This window comes from Lepidochelys kempii, chromosome 11 (genome assembly GCF_965140285.1).
Source record: "Lepidochelys kempii isolate rLepKem1 chromosome 11, rLepKem1.hap1, whole genome shotgun sequence".
Taxonomy (NCBI): Eukaryota; Metazoa; Chordata; order Testudines; family Cheloniidae; genus Lepidochelys; species Lepidochelys kempii.
This window is the reverse complement of record NC_136390.1, coordinates 79908946-79931915: the sequence shown is the minus strand read 5'-3', so window position 1 is coordinate 79931915 and position 22970 is coordinate 79908946. Positions and strand designations below refer to the sequence as shown.

Genomic DNA, 22970 nt, shown 5'->3' with positions numbered 1-22970 from the left:
CCACTGTATGCTCTCATATTGAATAATGGACATATTTCCCCTGTCTGGAAAGACTTAGAGCAGTGTAGAATCCAAGCGGAAGTCCCCAGTTATGTTGCCTCATTATCACAGAGTAGGGGTGATGTATCTGGGGTGGGAAAGACTGATCCACTCTTCCCCAAAACAAACCATACATTGCACATCCCAAATCCTGAGTCATACCCTAGCAATCCCATTTCCACCGCATTTACCAGAGCTAAGCTCTCACTTCCTAGTCCTCCCTCTCAGTCATCCCTTGTATTGAACTGATTACAGTTACACCCAAAGGAAAAGCAATAGCGCCCGGCAGGAGGTATAATACACTGTGATGCAGGCAAGCCATCCTCAAGGAGTGTTTATTCTGAGGCGGTTCTCAGATTTGATCCCCTCTTTGTGATGCTGACATATTTCTGTGTCATTTTCTTTCTTGTTTTCCTCACAGAACTTGTCCTCCAGAGTCATCCTGGACCATGGTACCTTGTCGGACGTTTTAAAAGTCACATACGATTCTTTCTGCCATGGCAAAAAACCCACCATGGATGGCATGAGAGGGGAATGTAGTGATGTCAAGATCCATGACGAGGTAGGAGAGCCCTAGGGTGACCAGATGTCCTGGTTTTATAGGGACAGTCCCGATTTTGGGGTCTTTTTCTTATATAGGCTCCTATTCCCCACCCCGACCCCCTGTGCCAATGTTTCACATTTGCTGTCTGGTCGCCCTAGAGAGCTCTGGCTCAGTCCTTTCTGTAACCTTAGTTTCTCGCAGAAAGATCAGGAGCAATACTCAGGTCCTAGAGCTCCAAGGGAACACAGGATCCTGAGTGCAGAGTCCCTGTATGTTCTTTACATAGCAGAACCCAATCCACTGCCCCCCTCTCCACGGTCAGGTGAAGTTAGGGTTGAGGTTACCTGTCACATCAGGACCTTCACAATGCGATCTGTCAGCGCTGGCTGGGAATTCTCCAGCCACATGTTCATTTGATAGAAAATGTCGCTTCTGCAAAATCAACATGTTTCCATTGATTTTACAGAGTTGTTTTTTTGTTTGTTTGTTTCCAACTGGGGAAAACTGAAAACTAAATACTTTGTTTTGGGTTGGATTGACCTGAACCAAAAATTTCAGTTTGTTGAATCAAACCAAAATGTTTCATTTCGGGTCAGTTAGACACTAATGTGTAAAAGGAAAAGGAGTACTTGTGGCACCTTAGAGACTAACCAATTTATTTGAGCATGAGCTTTCGTGAGCTACAGCTCACTTCATCGGATGCATACTGTGGAAAGTACAGAAGACATTTTTATACACACAAACCAAAAAAATGGGTGATTATCACTACAAAAGGTTTTCTCTCCCCTCACCCCACTCTCCTGCTGGTAATAGCGTATGTAAAGTGATCACTCTCCTTACAATGTGTATGATAATCAAGGTGGACCATTTCCAGCACAAATCCAGGTTTTCTCCCCTCCCCGAACACCTCTCCCCCTCCCCAAAAAAACCCACTCTCCTGTTGGTAATAGCTTATCTAAAGTGATCACTCTCCTTACAATGTGTATGATAATCAAGGTGGGCCATTTCTAATGTGTGTCTACATGAGATGTTTCATGGGTGCCTCATGCCTCCATTGTCCCCTAGGGACTGGATTCTCTGGCTAGACTTCATCTCCTCCCATGCACCGTGGCCTTGCCACTTAATATGGTGCATCATGGGAATTCCATGGCAGCAGTGTATCATGAGAAATGTAGTCCAACCCAGGAGCCGGGCCCATAGAGGAGGATGGGGGCATGGGGCACCTGCAATACCCCATTGCAGCTTAGTGGACACTATTTAATGTCAAACTGACCTGACACAAAGTGTTTCAACCCTTCTGGACCAGGAATTTTTTTCTTTGAACTTCTAAATTTTTGTGGAGGGGGGGGAGGGGGTTTGATATTTTGACTTTTTTCATGATTCAGGACAAAAACAAATGTTGAAACAGAAGCATTTCCCGTAGGATGAAAGTTCCAATGTTTGACCATCTCTACTGTGTTCTAGTGAGAGATTTGTAAAGGGACCCCACAGACCCGATTCCAGAAATTTCCTGTCTCCTGGAGGGGACATTTCAGGACAGAGGCAAATTTAGGTTAGGGCTGGTAGCCTGAGCACCTTGACCATGATGCTTTCCTAGAAAACAGTCCCATAACCTGGTTCCTTCACCTCCTTCCAGGTTACCTTCCGGGTGAAAGTTACAGCAAAGGAGTGCATTGAAAAAACGTTCTTTACCATCCGGCCCCTGGGCTTCACAGACACACTCACTGTGGAACTGGTCAGCCGGTGCAACTGTGACTGTGATGAGCGACCCAGCCGCACTGACTGCAGTGGGAATGGTACAATCGTGTGTGGCACGTGCAGGTAAACGATCTGAGTAACATCATGCCACAGAACCCGGGGTCCGAGGGCTCCTCAGGAGCTTGGGGATCACTGGGAATGGGCAGCTTTCCAAGCACCAGGCCAGCAGATGGCTGTACTGGCATTCGTGGTGATGCTGGGACAGTCTTTGTGCACAGGGACCATGAAATCCACCAAGTGTGAGGCACAGACACTTACTTCAGTCAATCTAATGTGCCCACTTCTTTTCTTCCCTTGAGAACTTTCAGCAGGTTGGTTTTATTTTCAGTGACTGGGGAATGTCACAGTGACAGGACACAGTTAATGGGCCAAGTTCTGCCTGTCAGGATGTCCTGTAGGGGTCAAGGGATAGCAAACAGATCAAAGCCGATTACCTAGCAAATAAACAAAAATGCAAACTAAGCCTAAAATACTAGAAAGATTGGATATGAATTAGCAAATTCTCACCCTGGCTGATGATACAAGCAGGTTGGCAGATTCTTAAGGCCCAAGCTGACTTTGCTTTGCAGCTTGGAATCCCCAGGTGTTTCATACACAGACGAGAAATCCCTTTAGCCTGGGTCCAGCACTTCCCCCACTTCAGTCTTTGTTCCTCAGATGTTTCCAGGAGTCTTCTTGTGTAGGAAGTGAAAATCAACCGAGGATGTCACTCCCTGCCTTATAGAGCTTTAGCATATGGCGGGAACCCTTTGTCCCAAATTCAGTTTGTGGAAAAACACTGACATCCCAAGATGGAGTCAGAGTCCTGTGGCCTCGTCACATGCCCTTGCATACCTTGCTGAGTCATAGCATCCGTTAGTTACAGGCTAACGGGAGTGTTCAAACAGGAGGGTTAAGTTCTTCCAGGGTCCATTGTCTTTGCTGATGGGCCATCAGCACTGTCTGGCTTCTTCTTTGTTGTACCAGAAAGGCTAATTGTGGGTGTCACCCAGAGTAAGCAGGATTGAAATACAGATCCATAGTCAATATTCCTAACTTTAGATACAAAAATGATACATGCATAGAAACAGGATAATCATATTCAGCAAATCATAAAACTTTTCCAATGACACCTCACATGACCCATCTTGCACAAAATGTATCATAATTATGCCATAATCATATCATAATTATATCACTATGAAGAATACGGGGTGCCGTGGTCACAGGGATGAACAATGGAAAACCAAGGGGGCTTCAGGGGCTCAGCATCTCTGGGAACCTTGGCACAAGCTGTTTGTGTTGCTGTGGATGGTCTGACCAAGGTCATGGTTTCCATCCCGGTCCACCTGCCTCTGACCCTGATTTCTGGGTTCCTCTCCTCTCACACCAGGTGCAAGCCAAGCCACACTGGGAAGAACTGCGAGTGCGAAACAAAAGGTAAAACCAGCAAGGAGCTGGAAGGGAGCTGTCGGAAGGACAATGCCTCAGTCATCTGCTCAGGCCTGGGGGACTGCGTGTGTGGGCAGTGCACCTGCCACACCAGCGACACGCCCAACAAGCAGATCTACGGGACCTTCTGCGAGTGCGACAACATGAATTGCGAGGTCCATAATGGCCACTTGTGCGGCGGCGAAGGTGAGTGACGGCTCCGTGGTCTGACTCAGCCCCTTCCCTTCCTGTCCTATGGCCACTGTTCCAATGGCTACCTGCTCCAGGACACTGACTGCGGGCCCCTGCTGTGCACTCACACGTCAGTGAATTATTCTTAGCAGACCAACTCCTGAGTTAGACCCGGGCCTTATCCCAGAGAAACAGCCGGGTTAGTCTCACTCGGAGCCTCCGTACTAGCCTGCCGCGTGCCCTGGATCGCCATCCCATGGAGCTGTAAAGGCAAGACAGCCCATTTCCCAGTGCTTTGCAAGCACAATCGCCTGACGGGAGTGCAGCGACGGCTGTGCGGGCAGCATGCTCCGTGTCCTGGGGCAGGCTAATATTGCAACGGGAACATCCTCCAAATGCTTCTTTCCACTCCACATGTTCCCTCACTGTCCTCACAAGTTCTCCACGAGGCCGTTCCTTAAACACCCAGGGCTTGGTGTGCTTGAACAAGGGATGTGTTGTGAGAAGCTAGCAAGAGAGCCCTAATGTCCGGCCTCTTTCTCTTCCCTCTGAACTTCCCACCCCCGCTGTGGCCCTGCGGGGACTAGCTAAATTGGAGTGCTCCACTGGAGAAGGAAGCCGCATGCTTCCAGGGTGTCCCGTAGTTATGCTGATACAGCCCACGCTACCCAGGTCACGAAGTGAGATGCCTTAGAAATGTGCCCGCTGCATGGTGGGAAGGAGGTGTGGAGCCCCTACCCGGAAGTCCATGTCACGCTAGGGTCCTGCAGGACCCTGCTTGGGAAGGTTTTCTGCCTCTGATACAGGTGGGCTGAGCCCTGCTGAGCGAATCAGTGCTTGCAGGTTAAGCCTTCTGATTCCAGGAAGGAAGGGCCCCTTGTGCAGGGCTTAAAATCACCCAGAGCTGCCTGGAGCAGAGCTCTGATAAATATTTTCAAGCCCACAGGCCTGAAGCCCCAAGCTCTGCAACTCCCCACAGAGTGGAAACTCTGAGCCCCGACACTGAAGCCCCAAGCCCCAGTGCACCCACAAAGTTGAAGCCCCAGGTGCCGGTGCGCCCCACCGAGCTGATGTCCCAAGCCCTGGCACATCCCGCGGGGCAGAAGCCCCGAGCCCTGGCGCTTCCCACGGAGCTGAAGCCCTGAGCCCTGGCGCCTCCTGCCGGGGCTGAAGCCCCAAGCTCTGGGGCTCCAGGAAATACTCTGGCAATTTAAGCCCTGCCCATTTGGAAGAAGGGACGAGTTCTGAGCCTGTCAGTGTTGAGACAGGTGAGGATGAAAATCCAGGCTGGCAAAGGCCAGGCTGGTGAAGGAATCCATATCTCTCACATGATCAGCCCCTAGATTCTTCTGTTACTGTAGAGGGTCATAGCTCCCGGTGGCCCCACCCAGACACCTGCCTACAGGATTTGTCCCAGAGCAGCTGTATTGACTCTAAAATCTCTGCTCGCCCCCCAGAGCGAGGGCGCTGCGACTGTGGGGAGTGCAAATGCAATGCTGGCTTCGAAGGCAGCGCTTGCCAGTGCAAGAAGTCTACCGACGGCTGCGTGAACAGCCAGGGAAACGTGTGCAGCGGCCGTGGGTACTGCCAATGCAATACATGCCAGTGTAAGCCAGGCTACCAGCCCCCGTTCTGTGAGGAATGCCCTGGCTGCCCTTCGCCGTGCGCCCGACACATGTAAGTGACCTGCGGAAGCGCCCGAGCCAGGCTTGTGTTCGGAAGCCTGGCTGCTCCCCGTGCTCTCGTCTCCCCTGGCCGGAGCAGGTGCCGGGAGCCCAGGGGCGCAGCGCGGGGGCAGTTGCTTCTCACATCGAAGGTGGCTGTTTCTGTTCTAGCCTGGAAAGCTTGGGCTAACAGCCACTTCTGCCCCACAGGTGTGGGGTGGAGGCAGAAGAACCTGCCTCTCCAGCTGCCCTTGGCCCGTGAGTGCCCCCAGCAACTCTGCCCCCCATGAGGCTTCTGTGGTCCGTGGAACCCCGGTCACAGACAGCCCCCTCCTCCCCACCATCAGTCTGCCACGCCCTGCCCCATGTGCCTGATTCACTGCTAACCAGTCCCAAGCGTAAGGCCAGAAGGGAGCACCGGGTTGTCTGGTCTGACTCCCGCATGTCACTGGCCCGCAGCACCACCGGGCGCCCGCACACTGCACCCAGCAGCTCACGGACGACCACAGTGCGACAGCCCACAGGAGACGAGCCTCTAATGTGCCCCCGGCAGAGAACGGGGGGCCAAGGCACACCAGGTTCACACTGCTCTCTTCGGCTGTGTTGGTTCGTGAGGCAGCTGCTGGGTACGTGCGTTACACCCGGATAATCCTGGCCAGTGACGCACACGCCGCGCTGTAGAGGAAGGCAAAGCCCCCAAGGTCACTGCCCGTCGGAGCTGGGGAATATTCCTTCCCACCCCACACACAGGTCCCTCCCTCCCTGAGCTGCGGCCAGCCTATTGTCCGAGACATGCGCCTCCTGTGTCTGTCTTCTAGCTCCTGTGTGGAGTGCGAGGCGTTTGAGAGCGGCCCGTTTCAGAAGAACTGCACAACCGCGTGTCTGAACATCGTCAAAAACAGTTTGTTGACAGGCGGCCGGCAGTGCCGGGAGAAGGACTCGGAGAATTGCTGGATTTCCTATCTTATGAGACAGGAGGATGGGGAGGACAAGTACTCCTTTCAAGTCAATGCCAAGAAAGGTACCGGAATCTCGTCCCACACCCGTCTCTGTACTCCGTAAGGGGGGCGGGTTTCGCTCCAGAGCCAGAGCTTACAGCCTCCCCTACAGGCGCAGCAGGAGGGGAATTTTCAAACAGAAAGAAAGTATGGGGGATTTTGCTTCATTCAAAATAACGATGCCACGAGAAACACGCCCCGTCCTTGCCGGTGGGGAGTCCCCTGCCCCCGTCCCAGAGCAGCGCCCCCCCATAGTGGGAGGGGAAGAAGGCTGTCACCCTGACAGAGAACATTCTGGAGGCGGGCATGGCTCGTGCTGGTACAGAGGAGCCCCCAGCCACAGCCAGCGCTGGGTCCCTCGGTGAGCGCAAACAGGCCTTGATGGCCCCTTCCCTTTCCTCCCGCCAGGTTCTGAATCCTCCTCCCTTCCTCCCCTGTTCTGTCTTTCCTGCCCAGTCCTGCTCCTCGCCGGACGCAAGCCACAATGCCCTCCCCCCCGCCCCCGGAAAGCGGGTCAGGCAGTGCCGGCGGGGTGCTGCAGACAGGCCCCCAGAATGCCAGTGGGGTAACAGCAACCAGCCTGCCGAGCTAGCAGCTGAATGGCTGCACCCTGCTGCCCGCGCCAGGCGCCTGGTGCTGTGGCTGCTGCCATGACTTGGCGGCGTACAGCGCACGGTAGCTGCCATAGAACGGCCCCCGTCAGGCTCGGTGTGTGGCCCGCTCTCATCACACACTGCTGGAGGCGGCAGATGCCCTTCCATGTCGCCAGCCTGCCTGCGGGCAGCAGGGCTGAACGCTCGGTCCCGTGAGGCGACTCCTGGGCTCTCTCTGATCCCCAGAGTGTCCGCAGCCCCCGAACATCGCTGCAATCGTGGGCGGCACCATCGCGGGCGTGGCCCTGATTGGGCTGCTGCTCCTGGTGATGTGGCGGCTGTTGATGGAGGTGTTCGACCGCAGGGAGTACAGCAGGTTCGAGAAGGAGAAGTTGAAGGCCAAGTGGAACGAGGTGAGCTGGCTCTGCCTTTCCCGTAGTACCCCACAGACAGCCGCCCTGCTCCACCTGCCCTGCCTGATCCCCAGAGCTGGTTGGAGCCCTGCCAGCCTGACGGGTGTCCGTTCTTAGTTGTGGGGCGGCTGGCTCTGGGGAGGAGGCCTCAGGCCCTCTTGCAATCGTGCAGGTGTGGGAAATAACTGGGTACAGGCCACTGCCAAGTGGTTCCCTGGCTGGTGTCCTGTACCCTCCCCAAACACAGCACCAGGGCCAGCGGCTCCTTTACATCCCCAGGCTGGGGGTGTGGAGATAACAGACAGAGATGCTGAGGGGCTCTCCTGGTTTGGGTGCAAGATGGGGTGGACTTTCCCTTCTGCAGTGCGGGAGACATAGGGGGGCCCAGAGACTTACCCAAAGCAGGTTTATCTGGGGGCCCCTGGCTAGCTCAGATATCTCCCATTGGACTTTGCTGCTGCCACTCATGTCCAGGGTTGGTCTCATGGCAGGAAGGAGGAAATGCCCATGCAGCCCTCACCTGAAATCATCAGCACATGGCTGGTGTGGGGGCCTGAAAAGTTAAAAGTTGCTGAAGTGAATTGTATCGCCTCTCCACTGGCTGCCTGCTCCCTCTGGGAGGGACAGCCACCTGGCCATGCCAGGCTCTTTACAGTCCAGAAGCTCACACCTGGGCCAATGCTTCTGCACCTGAGCGTGAGTATTGGAGGGCTGGAGCGGCGTGTCCGCCTCATGGCGCAGGAGCGATGGCTCACCTGTCACCACGCTGTGGGGAGAAAGCTCCCCGTGCCTGGGGGAGGACCACACGTGAGCAGCCCCTCTTCCCTCAGTTTGTAATGTTCGCTCGATCCGATCCTTAGCCAGCTGGGTGAACTGAGGCTCTGTTTCTGGACGATCCAGGCAGCACTCACAACGTACCTGTCTGGTATTTCTTCCCAGGGTGACAATCCCCTTTTCCAGAGTGCTACCACCACTGTCATGAACCCCAGATTCAATGGAGAATGACGTGGAGCTACCCTGCAAGCCTGGGAAGGCTCAACTGTTAAACCAGGAAATACCAAACTAAGGGCACCAGCATTTTATTCTCAAGCAGAGATCTGCCGTACGCTGTTCCCTTCTTCCATGACGCTGCCAGTGACGGGTGGGCTTTGTCCGGCGGGCAGTGTTGTGCGGTCTCTTCTCCAGCAGTCTCTTCCCTCTGCGTGGCTCCTGCAAGCTGTGTTCATAGGGCTGTGAGAAGGCAGCCGTGCAAGCTTTGATTGGTGGGATTATTGTCAGTTTGCATTAGCGTGGGCGCCTGGAAAACAATCCCACCATCTGTCTTAACTCACACTGCACATAGGTGCCATGCACTGGCACCAGTTGCTGTTAGAGCTTGAACAGAGCCTGCATTGTTACTTGTTTTCAACGTACAACCAGTATTGATCTTCGCTTGGCATTCTGCCAGAGGCCACCTTCTTTCTGGCCTAAAGCCCTCTGCTCAAAGGCTGCGGTCACTCCAATTCCCTGTCCAGCTGTGCTGTGCTTGGCTACGGGACTACTGCAGGTCTTGTCGAAAATGCTAAAATCATTCGGGGGTCAGGCCACGTGCTGGTCTCCGGAGCAGTAAACCTGCAGTGAGGAGGGCGGTGGCCATAGGGGTGGGTGGATGCTGGTGGCCGGAAAGAGGGAGCCGTCGGGGACATGCCCCACATCTTCCTAAATCATTGCCCTCTTGCTCGGACCCTTCGGAGTGGGCCTGCAGCCCTGGCTGCCCCGTAACCCTTGGGATCTGAGCCTTCTCCGTGATGGGTTAGTGGCAAGGAAACAACTGTTCAGAAGCAGCAGTCAGATTTCCACGCTCACTTCATCCCCCCTCACAAGGCGTCTCCTCCCCTTGACAGCGCGCCAGTCGGACACACGCAGCCCAGGAGAAAGCGACAGGCGCATCCTGGGGCTTTCTCGGAGCTAGCTGGACGTGGTGCATTGAATGACTAATTCTTGCTTCAGAGGGTCATGCCTCTAAAAGTCTGTATGACTCTAGAACGGGGGGGGGGGGGGGGCTTTTTGGCCTGAGGGCCACATTGGGGTATAGAAATTGTTTGGCAAGCCATGAATGCTAATGAAATTGGGGGTAGGGTTGCAGGAGGGGGTGAGGGCTCTGGCTGGGGGTGTGGGCTCTGGGGATGAGGGGTTTGGGGTGCAGGAGGGGGCTGCAGGCTGGGACCAATAGATTCAGAGGGCGAGAGGGGGATCAGGGATGGGGCAGGTTGTTGGGGTACGAGGGGTGAGGGCTCTGGCTGGGGGTGCAGGGCTTGGGGTACAAAAGGGGGCTCTGGGCTGGGTTTGAGGGGTTTGGAGGGCAGGAGGGGGATCAGGGCTGGGGAAGGGGGTTGTGGTATGGGGGGGTGAAACCACTGGCTGGGAGTGCAGGCTCTGAGGTGGGGCTGGGGATGAGGGGTTTGGGGTGTAGGGGGGGCTCTGGGCTGGGACTGAGGGGTTCAGAGGGGGATCAGGGCTGGGGCAGGGGATTGGGGCGGGGGGGGGGGGGTCAGGGATACAGGCTCCAGGCAGCATGTACCAGAAGCAGCTCCTGGGAGCATGTCGCCCCTTCGGCTCCGAGGCACGGCCAGGCGGCTCTGCACCATGCCCCGTCTGCAGGGGCCACCCCTGCAGTGCCCATTGGCCAGGAACCACAGCCAGAGGGAGCTGCGGTGGACGGGGCAGGGTGCAGAGCCGCCTGGCCGTGCCTCCACAAATTCCTCAGGAGCCGGAGGGGGGGTCAGGCCGGCTGCTTCCTGGGCAGGGCCGGCTCTAGGTTTTTTGCCGCCCCCGAGCTGAGGTGGGGCTGGGGCTCGCAGGCGGCGCTGGAAGCGGCGGGAGTGGCGTCCCCTTCTCCCAGCGCCTGCGGGGGCTTTCCCCCCTCCCCCGCCCGGCCGCGCAGAGAAGCCCCCAATATAAGGGGTGGCACAAGGCAGCGCAGCAGCCAGGGCGCAGATGAGACGGCAGGACTCGCCCTCTCCTCCCCAGGTAGCGGCTGGGCCCTGACAGCTCAGCATCCCGGGTCTGGGGCTTCCCCTTCCCGCTGTGGCCGGGGGCATGGCGCCCTCGCCCCGTCTCCGAGAGCGCCGCTGCCCCGAAAGAAAAGCGTGGCCGGAACGCCGCCCCTGGAAACATGCTGCCCCCAGCACGTGCTTGCTTTGCTAGTGCCTCACGCCAGTCCCGTTCCTGGGAGCTGCGGGCCAGATTAAATGGTCTGACGGGCCGGAGGTGGCCCGCGGGCTGTAGTTCCTTCCCCCCAACCCCCCCTTTCTAGAACTTGCTTTATGTGTGAGAACAAGTTGCCTGTAGTGACATGTCACGTCCCCACCCTGGTCTATTAATAAAAATACATCAAACCCGGCAGCTGGCCTGCAGTGCGTGATGGCGTCTGCTGGCTGCCGCCAGCCCCTCGAGGGAGCGAGCCAGGTGAGCCCACCCCAGGTCACTTCACGTAGCTCTTCTGGATACGGGTACACCTGGCCAGAGGTGACGTGGGCTTCCCTTGTCCCTCCCCTTACTGAGCTAGACCCCCCTTAGGCCTGCTTCCCCACCCCCCGACCCGCGTCTGCCCATGTGCTGGAGCGGCTTGTGGCGGCAGGAAAAGCAGCGCGGGGGTTACTGGACCTTCCTCCTCCTGCTCCGCTCCAGCCTGTGCGGACTCCAGTCAGCTCCCGCACACAGCGGTCAAGCAGGTGCAGCCAGGGCCAAGGGGCTCTGCCGAATGCCGCCCCCTGACTTTGGCTCTCGAGCTGTGACGCTCACGATGCCCCCGGCAACACATTGCACCCTGGACGGTCACGCGATCTGGGCTCGCACTGTCAGTGGGGGTGGCAAGCCCCGGGCAGCAGGCTTGAGGCCCATGGGACTGACTGTGGGCAGTGGGGGGTTGTGGCAAAGCCGGGCTGCCCACAGCCTGAAGCCAGCAGGTGCTTGGAGCCAGGCTCCGGGTGCGGGACCACCCTCGTTTGAAGGCTGACGGATGGCATGCCCAGCATAGCGGAGCTGGGGGAGCCTCAGTTATTACCGCTTTGCTGCCCTGCGCGCGTGTCCCCCCCCCCCGCCGCAGGAATCTCTGGGCCCCCCCCAGACCCCTCCCGGGGGCAGAACAGGTCGGTGACGTGCACAAAGCTGTAGACGCGCAGCTCGTGAGTTAATGTGGACTTAGGGACGGGAGCCTGCCCCCTGCGCTGGGACGTCAGACTCCCAGGAGAGCTGAGGTGGCTGCTGCAGAGCCCCAAACGCCCCCGTTAGGGAGTGAGCGGGCCACGAAAGCGCCCGTGATGCCGAGGTGCAGCCAGACGCCCTCTCTGGGGCTGCAGCCAAAACCCACACGGGGAAACCCATCCCAGGCTCAGGCCACACACGGCTTAGACCTTCAGGCCCCAGTACAATGAGGTGTAAGTTTAAATACGTGGCCACGGCCCATGACATCGTAACAGCTGTGCTTTGCTGAACTGGGGCCTTTAGCACCAAAGCCCTAGAAACAGCTCTGAGCACATATGCACAAAGCAGCCGCCCCTTTCTGCTCCCAGAAACTGGCCCCACCTCTCCCTAGGCGCAGCTGCCCCTTGCTAGGATCAAACTCACAAGACCCCAAGCCCCTCCCTACAGTCTGGCTTGGAGCAAACACCCAAGCGCAGCACCGGGAAGCAGGGTATATAATCGCGTGGGGCTCCAGTAGGGGGCACTGAGCGACCCATACCCCTTGCCACAGAGATCATGAGCCCAGAGAAACAAACCAACCAGACTAAGCTCAGTGCTGTCTCTCAGGAGAGCTACTCGCAAAGCAGTGCCTGGCCATTTATCTCCACCACCACTCCCATCCGCCTTTTCTGCTGGGCAGGGGCTGAAATGGGGCCGTGCTTTTCCAGCACATCCCTGGAATTTTCTACTGACAAGTTGTTTCTTTTTCAAAAAAAAAAAGTTTTCAATTTTGAAAGAAGGAAGCTGTTTGAGTTTGCAAACTCGCAGCCTGAGATCTCACACTCAGTCCTTCTGCTCCCACTCTCAGGCCCACAGCGGGCACTAAGAGGGTGCAGTCTCGGGGTGGGGTTGCCGGTACTAATCCCGGTTTTGCATTTTACTCTCCCAGGCCTGGACATTCATAGCAGTGAGGTACAAAAGCTAGTAGCTAGCACTGTGGCACCAAATGACAATCCCAGGGAGCGATCGCTGTGCCTGAGTCCAAAACCAGTGCAAAGCACCCACGTTTCTGTGAACAACAACCAGCCAGGTTGTGCCAGTGACTAGGAGACCCCGCAAACAGCCCAGGCAGTGCTGAGCACTGGCTAGCTGAAGAAGCACCCAGTGGCAAAATATGTCTGAATCACAAAGGTCCATCTTTTGGTTTCAAACAGCTTTTATTTGGGTAGACAAGGATGACAAAATAACAGGAGTTCACGGATTAAAAATCCCATGTGTTACATGAGTGCTTAGGCCTCATTTCATCCAGTGTCTGACTTTAGGCACACGAGTAATCCCACTGAACTCAGTGGGACTCTCCACTTTGCCTAGAGTTAGCCACATGCCCAAGGCTCTTGCTGAATCACGGATAACCCTAGGTGGGTGTATCCTAGTGCTCCTCCTTCCAAACAGAGGGATGGGGTTGCAGGGAAATCCTTGAGTCCTGAACAAACTCAATAGCAGGAAAACTTTCCAGATGGAACCAGAACTGACCTGTTTCAGCGACAGTGATCTCTGATCAGGGAGCTGACTGCCTGCAGACCGCCTTTCAATCTTACCAGGAGACCCGGTAAGCACCAGTTTGAAAACCATGGAGTAGCTTTCTCTGCAGAAAGTCCTAATGGGAGTTTGGTCCCATCCCGAGTGGCCAGCAGCCTCCCCGTGGAGACACATGGCTTGCAGTGAGCGTGACTGTACTGAAGTCCGAGTCTGATGAGGTTCATTCGGGAACATCCTGCCAGACAGGGACTTCCTGATGCTCGGTCCATTTGCTCCAGGCACAGATGCTGTGGAACTGTCCACACTTGTCGACCAGCGTTTTCAGCTTCAAAATAACAAGCATGGCTCCCGCTTCGTGGTTACAAACGCAGCCAACGGGGACCCCTGGCGAAATCTCGGTTTTAGCCCGAAATCAGCAGGCTGGTGGGTGACAAGCAACTCCCCAGAGGCCAACCCAGCGGCAGTGTTCAGGCCCAGGAGGGGAGCACTGGGCTAGCGAGTGGCTAGGAAGCAGGGATGCAGGTTGTGAGGTGCAGCGGCATTTCAAAGCAGCAAGGCAGCTCTCATCAGACAAGTACCAATGTGTGGCGCCTTGGAAGGATCTCAAAGCACTCTGCACTGCCTATGGCGACTCGTGGGGGGGGGGAGGAGAAGGGTCACATGACCCTCCCCAAAACTCTGGGGAGGGGGGCAAGGCTGGCAGCCGGGGAGATGAAGGGGCAGGGCCAGAGCTGGAAGGGAAGAGGCAGGGCCAGAGCCTCTCCTCTTTCAGCCACGCTGCCTGATATGGCACACAGCGGCTGCTCTCTCCCGGGCAGCCTCCAGCCACGCTGCCTGGTGTGGGACAGCCCATAGAGAGCAGCCGCTGTGTGCCGCCCCACGGGCAGTGTCCCCGGCAGGCAGCGTGGCCGGAGGCTGCCCCTGGGAGAGTGCGTTAGTGGCTCCACACATGCCAGGGGGACTGGAGCAGAGCCCCCCCTCCCTGCCAGGTAACGTGGGATGGGAGGAGATGGGGAGAGTGCAGGGCCCCCGGGCTGGGGGTAAGGCGGGGACAAGTCACATGGGGGGATCACGTGGGGAGCAGGGACGAGTCACTTGTGGGAGTCATTTGGGGAGGTTACATGCTCCCCTTTAGCTGGTGCCCCCTTTGTGTCCCTCCCACTAGTCACCTCTCTGAGTTTACAGCCTAGGCCTTTGCCAGGTGTCCCCTCCACCGCTCCCCTGGCATTTATGCCAGTCGTGTTCCCGGTGGGAGACTTCCAGTTTCCTTGAGACGAAGTATCCAGCTCCACAGCTTTTCTGTGCAGGAGTCAGACTTACGGGATGCCCACTTTATGAGCAGGTAGCTGCCACCCAGGCCTGCTGCTGCCCCAATTATGAAGAGTCCTTTATTAATCACCTGCAAGTGTAAGGAGAAATTCAGCCTGGCTCAGAAGGTTTGTTTTGACCCGAGCAGAGAGAACACACCACTTTATAACACTCCCTTCTCGCCCCTGCCCTCGGACAGGGATTACACCTCCCCCAGCATGGAGCCTTTCCCACAGACTGGGGCACTCCAGAGGAAGGCTCGACTGCTAAGCCCAGGCCAGAAGCCCCCGTGTGATCAGGAAAAGGAGTTTGCTGAGAGGAGGGAAGTCAAGCCTGGCTGGCTAAGCATCAGCACAGGGCATTGCAGGCCGCTCCTCTGGTCAAGAGCAGCATCTCCAGCCACACAGCTGCCAGTGGCGACATCTCAGGGGACTTGTCTTCACTCCGAAAAAGGGGCGTCCTTCGCTCAGGTTAGCTGACAGGACGGAAAGTCCTAGTCGGGACAGGGCAGTTTGTGGTGTTCACCTGTTAGCAGGTTGAAGGAAACCCTGAGCTCCTCATGGTTAAGTCAAGCTGGGGAAGGTTAGGGTTTGCCTCAACCCGCTAAATCCTGTGAAAACCACACACCACCTTGTCTTCACCAGGGCTTCCCTCACCTAGGATAACGTGAGCAAAGTCACACCTTCCTTCCTCCCCAGCGGGGACACACTGATACAGGAAGGGCTTGCTGCTCTCGGAAGCTCCTGTGGGGTTTTGAGATGGGGCACTCACCCCACACTGGCCCTGGAAGGGCTAAGGCAGGTTGAGAAGGGGGCTAATTAACCCAACAGGCCACAGCTGGGGGGAATCAGCTGGGGGGAATCACCTCCTGCCCCTCCGGCTGAGGGTGGGCTGGGTTTGGAAAGGCAGGAAGGTGATAGCAGAGGGGGCAGCTGGGAAAGGCCGCAGTCACGCCTGGGAGAAGGAGGAGGGTCTGGAGGCTGTGGAGACAGGCAGTTGCTCCCCGGGAGGAGGGAGTGGGGGGGCGGGCGGGTGCCAGATGGTAGAAGAGGGCTCAGGGAAAGGCCGTGAGGTCCCAGAGGGACCAGACCTTGGCTGCTGGCTAGAGGGTCCCTGAGCCAGAACCCGGAGCAGAGGGCAGGCCCAGGTTCCTGGCCAGGAACTGAGGTGTGGCCCCAGGGGGCAGTGAACGGGGAGACGGCCTGAGGCTGCTCGGGAGTGAGGCTCTGGTGCCCTGGAAGGGAACAACGCGTATGGGGAGCTGGCCGGAGGCTGAGTCACAGAGAGGCAGCAGCAGCTTGTGGAGCAAGAGCGGGCTGCATGCTGGCAGAGAGAGACAGAGCGATGGCCTGCAACCGCAGGAAGGGGCGTTGACCCGGCCAGCTGTTCCACAGAGTGGCCAGGAGGAGGTGCCATCCTGGCGGTGAGCGGAGCCCCCTGTCACAGGTATTCTCCAGGGCTGGCAGATGCTAGCCACGCCGGTCACTCTGAGTAACTAGCCGGAAAGGATTTTGTCAGACAGGCCACCTACGCTCGGCCCAATGACTGGCCATGGGCGGCACTGGTTGCGGGAGGCTAAGCCCCAGTCCTGCCCCTTCCACCTGGGGCCCTGCCCCTTCCATGCACCCGGAACCCAGAGCACCCCCCACTGCGGCCGCCAGCCCCTGCCCTAGGCTGGCTAGTGCCCACAGGCCGCCCCCCCCCCCCCCCGGAGCGCCGAAGCAGGGCCCTGGGGGCAGAGTGTGGGCAGGGCCAGGCCGGGCAGTTTGGGGAGGCACAGCCTCCCCTACCCACCGCCCATATGACTGGCCTAAGTTCAGGCCAAGACATCCGATTCCCAAGCAAGGCAAAAGCACCCTGTGTGCTGGAGGAGGTGTGCCGGCTGGACAGGCGTCTTCGGGGGCATGCTTATGATAAAGTCAGACAAGGGGGACTGGGCTGAAAAGGCTGCATGCTAAAGGCCTGTATTCATGCTGGCACGTGGGGCTTAAACCCACAGCTACCATAGCACCAAGAGGACACCCAGGGAGTCATACCAGATGGAAGTTTCCAGCCTGTCATTTGCTCTTTCCCAGCAAGAGGAAGAGCCACCATGCACAAATCAATGGTGTGGAGAGCTGAAGCATGCCACCTCCCCAGGGCTTTCGCACTGTCCGTCCCTCACCCCACCCACTCAGCTGTTCTGGCTGAACATCCATTCAGGTAAAAAGACATGAGAATCTCCGTATCTGAAGGGCTCTTTGGCATTGTACTCAATTGTCCTCACTTGCTAGTATAACCCCCCCGCCCTTGTCACCAGGACTTTCAACACCACTAGCGCAGACCAGCTGAGCTAAAGGAGCACCTCCATTAGTTAGCAGCAGTAGTAGACTGTTATCCACTAGTGCACTAGTTACTGGCGGGGGACATGATGCACACAGTACAAATGTGCTACACTGAGCCATGGGGAGACGCTGCAGGGAGCAGAGCTGGAATGGGGCCGAACCAGCGTCTGCTCCTTGCAGGAACCTGGGGCAAGACACAGGCTCTCTGTGCAGAGTGGCACACCTCCCTGCATTAGGGTTATGGGAAATGGCCAATCAGCAGCCTGGGGGAATAGCCCGCCGAGACGGGAGCACCACCGTGCCTCTCGCTCAGGAAGCACTGAGCCCCTGGCCCCTACTTACTCAGTTTCAGCTCTGGCAATGCAGATTCACAGCCAGCGTGTCGTGAGCCAAGGGCAAGCAGTGCGGCACAGCCAGAAGGGGCTGTGAAAAGTACCTACCAGTAGCAGGGACCCTAGCACACCTGCTTCTATCATCTGAGGAGGGCAAAGGGGGAGGGCAGGAGATGCTCTGGACATCTGGGTCAGTGGAAATCGGCTCCAGTTCCCACTCACCTTGTTCTGCCATTTCCAGCGCTGCAGCGCCTCATGGTAGCGGATTCTAGTGAACGTGACCTGCACCAGATTGCAAAGGCTGTTAGTCCTTTGGGGTGACCAGAGACAGCCTGGGGTGGGGAGAGCAGGCAGGGGACAGAAAAGCAGGTCTTACCATTGTGTATAACGGGATAACGGTGGAGGGCATGAGCCGGTGAAGAAAGTTGTCCACGTACTTGCGGAAAATGAACCACTTGGAATTAACATGTGCGCGCATCTGGAACAAGGCGTGGAGTTTAAAAGGTGGGGTGCTTGCGGGGACCTTTCCCCTCGTGCTGTGGCTACTTGCTCTCATCCTTTTCAGCCACTCAGTGCTCTCACTTCCTACCACTAAGGCTAGGACCACCTACTGTCCAGGGGATTGGCACTCGGTCTGAGCACCCTGGCTAGCCGAGCCTGGGCGTGAGCATCCCCACAGAAAAGCCTGACCCGGGTTACTGTGGCCTCACCATTTCTGCACCCGCCTGTGTGTGTCTGAGGGCATATCCCACGATTCTTTGTGCTGAGACGCACTAGGAGTCTTGCCTTGGCAACTGCAGAAAACGTGGTCTGTGCTGTGGGGGCTTGTGGGAAGGCCTGGGAGCCCAGCAGCACTGGAGTGATGTAGCCTGTGTCCTCGCTGCAAAGTGGTGGGTTCTAGCCTGAGTTAAAGCAGCGCTTGGCTCTAAGCCCCTGCCCTCAGCCAGGCCCGGTAGCTGGTGGGAACCACCTCCCAACCCAGGTCAGAGGTTTTGCTGGGGTTAAGGCTAAAAGCCAGGGAAGAAGCCAGGCTAACCGTGTAGTGTAGACACCAGTCTCCCACTGTATTAGCAATTTGCAGCGGAGTCAATTTAAAGGCCCTCTTAGGCCCAGGTCTCTCTGTGCTCTGCCACAAACAGATACAGGATGGAGCGAAGTGCCTGACAAATCATGAAGCCAAAACAATGCACAGCAATCGGCACAGATGAGAGGCAGCATGGCCCAGTGGGCAGAGCACTGGCATGGGAGTCAGGAGAGCTGGGTGGCCACAGACAAGCCTCTTCCCTGGCTGTACCTCTGTTCCCACTCCCAGCCTGTGTCTGTCTTGTCTACACAGGCAAGTTTTACCAGTTAGATCAGTATAATTAGAGTTACCCCAGTATAAACCCACCTGCACCTCTTCCAGCGAGGACTCCTTAGGCCAGAATAAAAACGTCTTTTTTTTTTAATTTATTTAGCTTAAACGCCTTCCAAAGAGACATCATCTAAACTGAAAAAAGCACCTTCTATACAAGACTAAAAGGGTCCCCCTGGGAGAGGGGGATTGGACCAATACAGCTCGAGTGCTTTAAATTCACATCTTCGCTTCGACTGGCAGAACATGCCCATGGTGCCTAGCCCGTAGCCTGCAAGCTCTTCAGAGCAGGGCCTTTCCCTCTGGGTGCATACAGCACTGGGCCCAACCAGATCAGCCTCTCGAGTGGGACATCTGGGTGCCACAGGAATCCAGAGGACAGACCGAGAGGAGGAGCCGGGAACTCAGAGCAGCACATTTGACATCTCTGTTTACATTAGTTAGCAGGGTTGGTCTCCACACAGGCCAGGCACTGATGGAACAAAAGGTGTGACGATTTGTGGCACTTGTACAGCCAAACATTCAGAAAGTGGTGTAAGGGAGTAACTCCAATTTGTGTGTGTGGGTGCTGGAGAGTAACTGATCACACCCCTGCCTCTCCGATCCTGCCCTCAGGCCCTCGCAGTGGGGGGTGGGGGAGGAGGGATTTGCCCTCCTGATCTGGTAATACGCAGTTCTGGAGAGAGGAAGGGATGGCTGCTGTCTGTAGCCAAGCTTCGAGTTCTGGGCATGACCCAAAGCATCTCAGCGCTCTGGAAATCTGCCCCCCCAACCCCTGCGCCCCTACCAGCCCCTTCCTGCACAGCTGGGGAAAGGCTGCTCTTATCAGAACCATATAACTGCAACAAAATACAGACACGAGACATCTCTCTGACTACACTAAGGGCACAGCAGACCTGCCACTTAAAACAGCATGTGCACGGGGCCAGATTTCCAATTAGGCACAGGCCTAGGAGCACCGGCGTTCTAGGGACGCCTAAGAGTTAAAAGTGAGTTGAAAGTTTACAGAAGTTTACAGAAAACACAAGGTCGGCTGTCGGCGGGGGGGGGGGGAGGGGAGGCGCTGATGATGCTGTGCCTAGGGGCGTGTAAGGTGTCAATCCGGCCCTGCCTGGGTGCGTGCGCACCCACATTTCAGCAGAACTGGCCAGCTTCCTAAAACAGCTCCTCTTCTCCCCCGCAGGGCTTTGCCTGAGCCCAGGACTGCTCACTGGCATCTAGCGCTCGCAGGCGCCCCCGCGGCAGGGGAAGATCCGTGCCACGCGTAGAGCGTCTGCACGCCCTGCTCGGCTGTCTTACCTCTATGTAGTTGTACATGGCTAGATCGGAAATGGCATGGTCGTCGGGCACTCGCAGCTGGGAGAACTTGGGCAGGCAGGCACCTGGGGAAGAGGGAGCAGTTCCATACTAGTTAGGCTGCAGTCTGCTCCCTGGCTCTGCCTTCTGTCCTGGTCCCTCTCCCAGCTCCTCCAAGCCAGGGAGTGGGGCATTCCATGGTGCATGCAATTCTCCCCAGGGCACACGGCACGACTGCCCGTCACTCGACTGAGCCTGCCTCTCAGGAGGTGGCTAGACCGAACGCCAGCCAAAGGAGGGTAGCTTCTGGGACTGCAGCCCAACAGCTGGATGAGCTCCAGCCTCTGCAGACTGTCCGCTCCGTGAGCCCTGTGGGCACTGGCTCATCCCCAGTTGCGAGCACCGTGCAGTTCCCAAAGGCTAACGGGGAGCTGCTGTGGTGCTGTGCTGGTGGTAGGGAGGGTTTCTGGCTGCTGGGTCCCAGGGCTGGCACCAAGCTCTTCTCTCTGAAATGAGTCTTGTCTGGCCCTGTCTCCCCATCCCCCAGCCTGTCTTCTTGTCCTGCCTCACTTGACTTGCTTCCTGCACCATCCAACGAGCTACGCATGAGCACAGGGGATACGGGGCATGTCGGTGTCGCAGGCAATGCAGAGTGGCTTCAAGGAAGGCATGCTGCTGTCAGCCCACCGGGGCAAGGGGAAGAGGCGATAGGAGTGAGGGGAGAGGTGCCTGGGGAAGGCTGAAGCGGGGTGGGCTTTGGCACATCTAGTGCCATGTGCCATTCAGGCAACAGAGGAACATCAGAATGGCCATAATGGATCAGACCAAAGGTCCATCTAGCCCAGTATCCTGTATTCTGACAGTGGCCAATACCAGGTGCTTTAGAGGGAATGAAAAGAACAGGTTCTCGTCAAGTGATCCATCCCCTATCTCCCATTCCCAGCTTCTGGCAAACAGAGGCTAGGGACACCATCCCTGCCCATTCCAGCTAGTAGCCATTGGACCTATCCTCCATGAACCTATCTAATTATTTTTTGAACCCCTGTTATAGTCTTGGCCTTCACAACATCCTCTGGCAAGGAGTTCCACATAGTCTTTTCAATGTCTCCTCATGTGGAAGCTGTTCCATCCCCCTAATCATTTTTGTTGCCCTTCTCTGTAACTTTTCCAATTCCAAGATATCATTTTTGAGATGGGGCGACTAGAACTACATGCAGTATTCAAGATGTGGGTGTACCATGGATTTCTATGATATTTTCTGTCTTATTATCTATCCCTTTCCTAATGGAGCCTCACATTCTGTAGGCTTTTTTGCCTGTCATGGCACATTGAGCGGTTGTTTTCAGAGATCTATCCATGATGACTCCAAGATCCCTGTGACACGGGCTCATGATCTGCCCTGTGTTCCTAGTTCCTGCACTAGGATCACTCCTCTGGAAGCCTGTGGAGGCCAAGGCATGTTGAGAGACGGAAGTGGAAACAGAAATGACTGGGTAGTATCTGAGTGCCCTTGGTTCTTTTCCTTCTTGTTGTGTGAGATTCTCAGTGTGGTGGGGGTTCCCCACTCTCCCGAACGCCCACCCCTAGCCGTGGGGTGGAGACCCGCTCAGCCTGTGGGGAGGTAGAAATTCACCCAGGGATCACTGTAAGGCGCAGATCTATCCCACCGCCGTTCTCAGCACAGAGAGACCCACAGCGTGGGTGAACGGGCAAAGGGAGTGAGAGTATAATGCAACAAACCCAGAATGCTTTCCAAACCCCTGGTGCTGAAGCTCATGAGCAGACAGTGGCCAGGACTCGACTAGATGGGGTTAGATGAGGTGACCCTTGTGGTCCCTAGGACTGCCCCTTCCTGGGGATAATCAGATACCATGGGAGACTCCTGGCCAAATGTTTAATTCCTGACTGTCCCTCACAATAAGCGTCCCCCTTGATCTCCTGGGTAGGTCAGGGGCCATCTCTGGGAGCACCCATTTGGTGACTGATGTCAGATGAAACTGCCCAGAGTTCCCACCCAGGTCTGTTTTCCATGCCCAGGGATTTACTCACTGAGATCATTGTGGAACTGGTCCATTAACTCATCGAAGACCAGGCAGTCTTCAAATCCCTGGAAGACACAATAAAGGGAAAATAGCTGGCAGCAAAAGCCTTATTGCTCCTAAGCTGGGGTTGACACGCAGGGGGCAGGGAGAAACACTGGCCTGGGCTAGACCAGCTGCCCTGTCTAAACAGGGTTAGTGGCTGCTCAGGGTATGTCTACAGAGCAAAAAAATCAAAACACGGCAGCGAGTCTCAGAGCCTGGTCTACTGACTTAGGCTCACGGGGCTTCCGCTGCAGGGTTAAAAATAGCAGTGTAGACATGTGGGCTTGGGCCGGAGCCCAGGCCTGAAACCCGACCCTGGACTCCAGCCCCAGGCCAGATGTCTACACTGTTCTTTCTAGCCCCCAGTGCAAGCCTCACGAGCCTGAGTCAGCTAGCCTGGGCTCTAAGACGCATGGCTGCAGTTTTGAGGGGAGGTGGGGACTGGCTGCGTCGAGGTATCTTTAATGGCCTGGGGCAGCAGCAGGTGCCTCTGAACCTGATCTCTGGCTGGACCCTCCCTTTCTCAGGGAAGGGGGGACGAGCCTGGCTCCAAAGGAGGTTGATGCCAATGCAGGGTGCTGCAGGACCAGTAGGGATGAGCTGATGCATCCCCTACACCCTGGGCAGGAAAGAGAGGTCAAGAAAATCCTCCCTAAACCTTTTGGGGGGAAGAGAACCAGCCCTGCCCTCCTGGAGAGAATCCCAGCCACAGTGACAGCACCTGCTCCCCGTCCTTTGGCCAGGGGAGGGAGAAGAACCAAGAGAAGGTTGAGGATATGGGGCAAGGCAAAGCGAGAGCTGGGGCACCTAGGACCCAGGGGTGGAGGAAGAAAGCGAGGGCAGCTCTGGAAGTGAGAGAGATGCCAGCGAGAGACTCAACTACTTTTCCCTATACAAACCCCACTATGTTAAGGCTGGTCTCTGGGTCGCACTGGAAAGTCGGGACCAGGCACGCTGA

At 56.5% G+C, this 22970-nt stretch overlaps 2 protein-coding genes across 5 annotated transcripts in view; one reads left to right on the top strand and one right to left on the bottom strand.

The window, feature by feature from the left end:
• ITGB2 (integrin subunit beta 2) overlaps nt 1-9638 on the top strand; it is a 51032-nt gene extending 41394 nt beyond the window's left edge. For both annotated transcript variants that reach the window (XM_073306964.2, XM_073306965.2), the window contains 7 exons: nt 461-601; nt 2220-2404; nt 3714-3958; nt 5401-5620; nt 6426-6628; nt 7445-7611; nt 8551-9638. In XM_073306964.2, coding sequence (XP_073163065.1) covers nt 461-601; nt 2220-2404; nt 3714-3958; nt 5401-5620; nt 6426-6628; nt 7445-7611; nt 8551-8616 — 1227 coding nt within the window. In that variant the 3' untranslated portion in view covers nt 8617-9638. The remainder of the gene's footprint in view (nt 1-460; nt 602-2219; nt 2405-3713; nt 3959-5400; nt 5621-6425; nt 6629-7444; nt 7612-8550) is intronic.
• Nucleotides 9639-12973: 3335 nt separating this feature from the next.
• The window catches only part of KMO (kynurenine 3-monooxygenase), a 45946-nt gene continuing 35949 nt past the window's right edge, over nt 12974-22970 (bottom strand). For 2 of the 3 annotated variants that reach the window (XM_073306961.2, XM_073306962.2), the window contains 5 exons: nt 21978-22035; nt 19932-20014; nt 17655-17756; nt 17501-17560; nt 12974-14713 (listed from right to left, as the gene is read on the bottom strand). In XM_073306961.2, coding sequence (XP_073163062.2) covers nt 14543-14713; nt 17501-17560; nt 17655-17756; nt 19932-20014; nt 21978-22035 — 474 coding nt within the window. In that variant the 3' untranslated portion in view covers nt 12974-14542. The other variant, XM_073306963.2, reaches the window with a different exon arrangement.